Source organism: Mytilus galloprovincialis, chromosome 8 (genome assembly GCF_965363235.1).
Source record: "Mytilus galloprovincialis chromosome 8, xbMytGall1.hap1.1, whole genome shotgun sequence".
NCBI classification, from domain to species: domain Eukaryota; kingdom Metazoa; phylum Mollusca; class Bivalvia; order Mytilida; family Mytilidae; genus Mytilus; species Mytilus galloprovincialis.
In genome coordinates this window covers 51149596-51158924 of record NC_134845.1, presented here as the reverse complement: position 1 = coordinate 51158924, position 9329 = coordinate 51149596, and the positions used below count along the sequence as shown (strand labels likewise).

The 9329-nt window shown below is 30.3% G+C and overlaps 1 protein-coding gene across 4 annotated transcripts in view; it reads left to right on the top strand.

The window, feature by feature from the left end:
• The window catches only part of LOC143042163 (protein diaphanous homolog 2-like), a 50460-nt gene that overhangs the window by 371 nt on the left and 40760 nt on the right, over positions 1–9329 (top strand). For 3 of the 4 annotated variants that reach the window (XM_076214428.1, XM_076214425.1, XM_076214429.1), the window contains exons 1-2: positions 45–207; positions 1729–1887. In XM_076214428.1, coding sequence (XP_076070543.1) covers positions 154–207; positions 1729–1887 — 213 coding nt within the window. In that variant the 5' untranslated portion in view covers positions 45–153. Of the gene's footprint in view, positions 1–44; positions 208–1728; positions 1888–9329 lie in introns of those variants that run through there. The other variant, XM_076214426.1, reaches the window with a different exon arrangement.

Genomic DNA, 9329 nt, shown 5'->3' with positions numbered 1-9329 from the left:
CATATACACTACTATTTACTGTGTTGTTTCCCCTCTGACATTCAGGAAGTTAGCTCTCTGATAAGACAAATACACATTTGTGTTCCTTAACATCATTGGGGTACACAGTAACACAATTTATATTATATCGCTGACAGGAGTATTAATTATACAATGAGTGAACAGGTTGTTCCCAAGAAGGACCAACAGAAGAGAAAATCATTCAAGGTAAAAGATTTAAAAAAGTATAAATAGGTAACAAATTTATACAGTATAGTTACAAAATGTACCTGCAGGAAGAAGAAATCAGAAACTACAGGTAGACAAACGGAAAAATAAACTTGTACAATGTACTTGAACAACTGAAATGCATTTGTGGACATTGTTATCATTCAATAATATAAATGATACATTTGTAACTAGGGTACAGCATATAGAGGGGGGATAGGACCTTTATCGGGACTCCGGGATCGGCTGTTTTTAAGCTTGGGATTTCGGGATTGACCCTTTCGGGATCCGGGAATTCTTTTTTTCAGATTTCAGGATTCCTGGATTTACTTTATTTAATTTCGGGACCTCAGGATTTAGTGTTTTTAAGCCCAGGATTTCGGGATCAGGACCCCTTCTATCCCCCTCTCATATACAATAGCCATGGTAATATTTACATGTAGTTGCAGAACCGTAGCTCTAAGGTCCAATTGTCAGAAACTAATGCCAGGACCTGTCACCTAAGCGCCACGATTCTACAGCTATGGTAATCTTTAACAATGTTTAAAGACCGTTCTAAAATTACTGACTTTAAATTTTGAATGCAACTACCGGGCGTTATATAATTTTTCAACCGTTAACAAACTTTGTGGTACACATAGGACATTCTAATAATTTTAAAATTATGAGAAAGAATATTTGAAAAGCAAAAAATGATCCACAAGACAAGATCTACAAACATGACAAACATGACAAATAAATCAATATTGCCAAAATTGTTGGTAAATCTTCATACATGTAGGAGTTATGACCATTCCAAATGTAATTGATAATTTTAATCATTAATGCCAAACAAATAAATAATAGGTCATGTATTGTATCAGTTTTAAAAGTGTACCAAAATATGGTGGGCTAAAAAGGATAGGATCCTTCCATATGAGCCCCACAACGATCTTACAGGTATCTTACAGGTATATTCTTTCTTTTGAAAAAAAATAGGGTAGTACATTGTAGCTTACTGAACATACATCTTTTAGGCATGGTACAATGTCAAAATGAATGTAGGTAGGCAATATCATTTTATTTTTTTTAAACATTTTTTAGCTGGTTACTACTATATTAGGGAATCAGTCAGACTTCAACAGCTTATTACAAAATCGCATAAAAAGTGTTAGGGTAGGCGCTCACTAAAAATTAGGGTAGGTAGGGGTTAGCAGAAACACATGCATTATTTTTTTGGCCTTGGCTTTGAACATATTGAATTCTGGCTTATAATTACAATAATTGATGCATGTACACAAATGTTGATCTACAGAAATATTAACATCAAGACCAGATTTTCTATATTAGTGAATTATCTGAAGTTGTTAGCCAAAATGCAACTCCCTAATGTCTTTGTGAAACATCGAGAAACAACTACTGTATATCAAAGACTATTAGCTATATGTGTTAAAAAATATCAACAGATTTATCTAGATCCAGTACATTTTTTAACTGCATTAAGTTTAATTACTTTGAAATGTGTTTTTATTTTGTTTACAGTTTAATAAAATTAAGGGAGGAGGAAAAGACAAAAAGGCGCCAAACAAACTACCAACACCCAGTGAGTCCGATGACACTAATGGGAACGCTTATGGATTCCGTCCAGACACTAGCCAATTGTCGGACAAAGAGGTCTTGGAAAAGTTTGAGAGAATGCTGGTTAGTATTTATTTTTACATCATGTGACGCATGTGTCCTCAATATGTTCAACTGGGAAAGGGTTGATGAAATGACACCTACAAGGGTTCAAAACTTCAATGTTTCCCAACTAACCCTTATTTGAACCTTAATGGTTTTAATGAGATTTTCTTCAAAAACTCCTCACCAATATATGACTAGTATCCACAAACTTATTTCATCAAAATTCCAGACTGCATGTAGATAAATAGGAAGGTAACACACATTTTATTTTTGCCTTATACGTTTTTGTATATATAGTATCTGAATACAATATGTCTGCTTGTATTGTTTAAATACAATGTATATAGAGAATAATACATGGCAAAATCCGTATCATATGTCGTATCATCCCGAGACATCAATATCAGCCCAAGGGCCTTTAGGCCCGAGGGATGATATTGGTCGAGGGTGATACGGCATGTGATACGGATTTTGCCATGTATTATACGCTTTATCATATATTTCAACAGAAGAGTATTATATTATATGAACTGTTTTCTGATCCCGATAGATTAGCACTGGGTTACCTTCAGTTCTGCTTTTGTCTTGGTTCAAAGCCTTAAAATAACTGCTTATACAAAGCACCTGGGTTACCTTACCATTTGCCTGCTGCTGTTTTAAAAATATTTTGTTTATTATTGTATTTATTTGAGTGTTTTGTATTTTTTATAGTTGCATTTAGTGTGCCAAAAAATATGCAAACTTGATGTTCGTGACGTCACATACAATATGAAAACTTGACGTTCGTGACGTTACATACCAAACAATGACGTCATTAAAAAAAATGACCTATTTTGAGGAAATTTTTTCTTAAGCAAAAAAAAAAAAAAAAACTTTATGTAAAAAAAAAAAAAAAAAAAAAAAAAGGTATGCGATACGGGTTTTACCATACGATACGGGGTATGCGATACGGGTTTAGCTATGCGATACGGGGTATGCGATACAGGGTAGGTGATACAGACTGGAAAAACAACCTTTATTAGATATACAAAATAGCTGTATTTTGTACTAAATATATGATAAATATATATATCAAGTGGTGTTTTATACATAATTAGTTCCTTATGAAGCTTTACCATCACTCTGCAATAAGAGGGTAACCGTTTTCCTATTGAAATTTGTACAAATCACTGAATTTTATACTTTATCTACAACATGTACAAGAAAAACAGTTACATACATTGTACATGTTATAAAGCAAAAAAATAATGGCTTTAATCATTTCTTTGCCATTTGTTCATGTTGTTAGTTAAATAAAATTGATGAAATAAAGGAACTGTTACAAAAACAGCAGATATATCATGTATATAGTCATATAGTTGCACCTCTGGAGATCTATAACTTTTTTATTGAATTACTGTGGATTCATTTATTTTCATGAGTACCTATTTTCATGGATTGCAGAAAATATTTGCATTTTCTTTGATATGTAACTTCGTAGTTTTGCCAAAGTCTGCATACGACCTGATAGAAAATTTGTACTTCGTTTAACATTTAAATTCGTGGTTCATCTGTACCCACTAAAACCACGAAAATTTGTATCCAACGAATAATAATGAATCAACATTATAGTCCTGAATATTTCTCTTTAATTAGATTTTTTGCAGTGTACATCTACCAAAAAGGGTAAATAATTCTAAACTGTCAAATGATGGCAAACTGACCTTTTGAGGATCAAAGCTTATTTAAAACTTCAAAAGAGTTTTTCACACTCCATAAAAAGTTGTGATAAAATTTCTATTAAATGCTATTGATACATATATATCCTGCAGACTTTGTTATAGCCTTTCTTAAGGGTTCAAAGGATTTACCAAGATTATGAAATGTAAAAGAACAAAAATAAGCATGGTAAGCTGATCCTCTGTGTGCAGGATTTTCCTGCTGTGTTGAAGATCCATCTGCCCATTGGTGGCCTTCTTCTGTTTACTGGTCTTTGGTCAGATTGTCTCTGTAACACATTCCAAGTTTCCATTCTCAATTTATTAGATGTACGAAAAAGTAATCCATCAACCCTGAATTTTCTTGCTCCTTAAACAAAACAATTTAATGTAAAATGAAGAGACAAAAAATAACTGGATTGATCAAATGTAGACTGGGTTACTAAACTATATTATTGTACAGGAACATAGCAGCTAAACTACACATGCTAGACAAAGAAAGAAATATTAATTTATAGATCTATACATACATGAATATGGTAATTGTACTATGATTAACACAACTCAAGCAAAATTGACCTTAGCCATGTTTTTGATTTTCTCTATTCTTTTCATTTTAAAGTTTCGAAATTCTAAAGATACAGTTTGCAAAGTATATATTTTGACAAATTGCTTTGCAAATTTTGTCTTGAAAACACTATAAACTGATTTCAGGAATATTGACCATAATTATGTTCTTAAATCTGACATTAATGTCATTCTTTCTTGTTCAGAATTTTTGATTTAGAAAATTAAGAAAAGTAAAGCTGACAAATTTAATATAATTAAAATTTAAAATGACTCAAATGATTATTCACAGCAACACACCGACGTTGACATGGTTGACCTATATGTAGTACAGTATACTTGTACATGCCTCAAACCAGATATGCATTTTGTTGTGAAAATAAATATTCTAAACATGTTCAGTATAGGTATAACACTTGACCTTAGATAACAACAATATTTCAGGTATTTAATAATTCTGGGCAGTAGTATTTACCGTTATCATATGTGATATGATATCTGTTTGTTTAGATGGTACTAAGCCCTCAAATAAACACTACGCTAAGTAATAGGTATTGGTCAGATGGATATACAGAGAGCAGATGTAGACGTATTGATACTGTTTGTTTTCTTTAGTGGTCTTTACAGCAAATATAAGTAAAAACATCAAAAACAAAATCAGAAATTGCATCTAGTATAAATATCCCTCCTTTATTAATTAGAGGTTAGGAAAATACATTACATGTGGATATATATACACTTAAACCAAATAATGATAACAAAAAATATTGATAAACTTTTGGTCAATTTTGGTATTTTTCATGTTTTTTGTTGTCTTAAACTGTTTGAATCACTTCGATAATGATGTTGTGTGTAAATAATGATTTGATAACTTTTTAATCAATTTCAATGTCAAAGTTTGATTTGTTGTTTTTCATGACAAAATGGAGGTCATATTAAATTTTTCACTATGCTGTGTAGGAGTTGTGGCCCTTGATTGCTATGTTGTTGAAATCACTAAATATCAGGATGACCCAGTGTGTGTTAAAGCCTGGTGTTGCGGTCAAATATATAAGGACATGTAACATGGCTGCTATATATTTTTGGTTTAATAAAGAATTTAAGATGAACATTTTCATTTGACATGCCTGAGTGACCTTGACCTTATTTAAATGTTAAAGTTAGTGTTTTGTGTCTTTCTTTCCTAATTCTGTCAGTATCCAAGTTTTTATATGTAAAAGATCCTCATCCTTAGGTCTATTGACTCATTAAAATGTGTCCAGGGTCATTTAACCTTGACCTCATTTTAATTGTCTTTCAATAAGCTTTATTCTATTGCCATTTATAAGGTTATAATGTCTCAAGCAATAAACTGTCTTTGTTGATTGTTGTTTCAATTGCAATCACACCACATCTCCTTATTTTTCGATTGTTTGTCACATGTGTATTTGTAAATATTATTTCTCATAAATATTCAACAGTAATTCAGACAATCATGACAATAGCAAGTTTTATTGTACAGTATAACAAAGATTTTAAAATGTAAATTTAAAGCAGCCCATGTTTGACAACTGTAAAACATGAAAGGGATATTGCACTAGTGCACTAATGAACATGACAGTTATTTTTGGTTAAATAAATTCTTTAGGAAATATTATGTTGCCATACACATTTTGATACAAAAACAGATGCATTTTTTTTTTATAACTGATTGTTATTTGGTTCCATTTTCATATGATACTTATATTTTTTTTATAACTTTTCCCTTTATTGACAATGATGTTTACATGTAAGATTAAAGTTTTGAAATAAATAATGTGACGACACAACAGATTTTTCATGTCTAATATAAAACAAATTGACATTTAACACCTTCTGTTTGCATTGTTACACAAGAAAATGAAGAAAAATCTGTGTACATGTAAACTAATGTCAAGGTCGATTCAAGGACCATTAAAGTCAAATTTTAAATTATTTCTAGTATACACAATACAAACAATATAAAATATTATGCAATGGTGAAAACTTCGTAAATTAATTTATTGAAACATAAATCATATAAAATATGTAAAATATTGAAATGATCTAAATATGGTTAATAAACAAAATGGCCAATATATTGATCATTGATGCTCAGACCTATTGTCATTCATTATCAACATGTTAAAAGACTTTGGCCTGTAATTGGCAATCTGTTCACATCATCATGGTAGCTTAACAAATGCTAAAAGGTCTTCTTAAATGAAATTTACATATACACCAGATAACATCTTTTGTGTATATAGATTCGTAGACGTGGAGCATTTAGAGTAAGAAATGACAAACCGTGATTGTCCATTTAATTTTATTTCAATAAAATTAATTATTTTAAGAATGTATATATGTAACATGGTAAATGTTGTATAATTTTCAAGTGTTTTTTGTTCAAAATTTATTATTATCTAAAATGCTTACATGTATTGTGTAAAACCTTAAACATGAAGTAAAAAATGAAGTAGAAAAAAGATTGTTTATGGGATAAATATACCCAACTCTCTTCTGTTTAGATTTTTGAATATTTATGGAAATTTTTGTGCAAATAGAAGGGATTCAAATTCCTGTTCTTTGAAATTTTAAACTTGTAAAGAGATATAAGAAACCATATAATTAATTAGTACAATGCAGTTAGTGGTGTATTCTTGCATACAGTTTCTGTTACGAATTATTGTACTGGTTCTCCCATGTGTTCAATTATTTGCAAATTAAAAACAGAAATCTTGATACTACGATTGTATGTTATGTATATGTTTTATAGCTTAATCCCCCCTCAAGAGATCACAATAAATGTTATCATAAAGATTCACAAGATACTTATTTTGCATTCTTATCATTTCAAGTTTAATACATACAGATTTAGAAAGAGTCAAATTTTAATTAAAACTTAAATCAGTGAAAAATAAATCCAGGTTATTCATTGTATCATCTGCTTTACTGAATTTACCTTGGCTAAAACTTTTCAAGATTATATAAAGACTTATTCTGATATATATGTATATTGTCAGTTTCAGCAATATTGTTTTTTATCGATCATATTTAGCTGTGTGTTAATTTTCACTTGTTTAATGGATTTCACACTTTCAGGATATGTTAATGACATCAGATGTAATAACAGACCTCTGACATCATAAATAACGCAAACGATTTTAGTTATAATATGAAGACTGTGCATGCAGATGGCAGATCTTTGATAGGCGTTCACTTCATTCATAACATTGCTACACTTAAATGAATGACATTTATACATGTAGTTTGACAAACTTGGCTTATGTTGAAGACAGCATGTTGACCTCATTATGTCTACTCTTATTTTATTTTGGAATCATTCATGTTAATTGTGTAATATAGATATATATATTATCTTATACGTGTATATCATGTTTATCAGTCAGGGGACTTACTTAAACAAGTGATTTTCTAAATCACTGATTCAAGTAACATTATTTCCATAAAGGTTGGAAGTTAGAGTTGTCTTTCTTTAATAATCACCTATTTAAGTGGTACAAATTATTCACTAGATGAAGTGATTTAATATTAGTGTAGCTTTAAATATAGAATACTAATGATCCAGGGACTAATTATGTTTCTAAACTTATCAGAACCAACATCTGTGTTGTCTAGGATGACCCGGTCATGTCAGGTGATGACCTTGTACTGAATCTAGGATAATGACATAAAAATCACTTGTTTAAGTATCAGACCTCAATTTCCTTCCCAAAAATCACTTCTTTAAGTATCATTCTTTTAATAACCCCCACTAATTTCAACACCCCCGAACAGTGAAATTTTTATCGCGAACAGTAGAATTTTATTACATAATCTGAAAGATGAAACCTTGAACTTCACAGGAAAAATACTCCCACTGCTGTGAAAAATCTTTTAAGAAAGTATCAGTTCATTATGTAAAGCCATTATTATAGCATTTTTTCAACTAAAATAGAATTTTCAGGTAAATGATAGCATCAAAGGCATAAACCTTGCTACTTTAAAGAAGCAAAAAGTTCATATTTTTTTAATTTTACTAATTAAAAGATGTTATTTAAACCTTTATGTTTAAAATTTTGAAAAAACTACAAAATCCCAATTTGTGACAAAACCTCGAATTTGCTACTCAAATAAGTGATTTAAAAATCACTTATTTCAGTAAGTCCCCTGACTGTTTATGTATGCTTACATTTTGTTGCTGATTGTGACTTCTTCTTGAGGCCCTTTTATAGCTTACTGTTTGGTGTGTGCCAAGGATGCGTGTTGAAGAAGCATACTTTGGCCTATGATGGTTTACTTTTATAAATTGTGACTAGGACGGAGAGTTTTCTCACCTGCAATCATACCACATCTTCTTATATGGTCTACATCAGTGTCACATGACTGGCATGTGGGTTCATTTGGTAAAGAAAATGACATTTTCAAAATTTCAAAATAGCTGTTTTGCTAATAAATAAGACCTTTTAGAAACAATCCTATGGTGATGATATGTAAATGTGAAGTATATAATAAAATTGTACAACTTGTATTATGCATTCCCATGTGAACAAATTAACACTTAAAAAACATGAAAAGTAGAAATTTATGTTTAGTTGCCAAAAAAAATAAATAAAAAAAATAAGGAAATCATTAGAGATTATTGCAAACTTTTAAGTATGTACGATTAATTGTACTTTTTGTAATAAATGTGTTACAAGGTAAATTTTTATACTTTAAATCGGTCAATAAAAGTACTATTTCCTTTTATATTTCAATATCTCGACAATGTAAAACAAAATATAATAGAAATACTTGTAACAATTTTATTTATGTTTGGGGACAATAAATGAAAGAAGTAGAGACTTATCACATGCGTTTAGAGTGATGATTATATTTTACCCAGTTGTCAGTTTCATTACAACACATAACTTTTTTTGTTATGTGACATTTAATGTATTGCTAGAATTGCCTGAAAGATTTCAAAGTAATTAACCAAGAAATCAGTATTACGTAATTATAATTCCTATTCCACAGATAAGTCCTACAATCTTTTCCAATTCTTGTCGTCTTGTGAAAGTAATTACTCGCACATGTCATTGTATGTTAAGAAAATGCTGAGGATGTCTTGCAGACAAGTTTCTCTTTTCTTATTCAAGCAGAAAATGGCCCCATCTTTTTATAATGACCACATTTTCTAGTTGTTGTGCAATTTCTCAA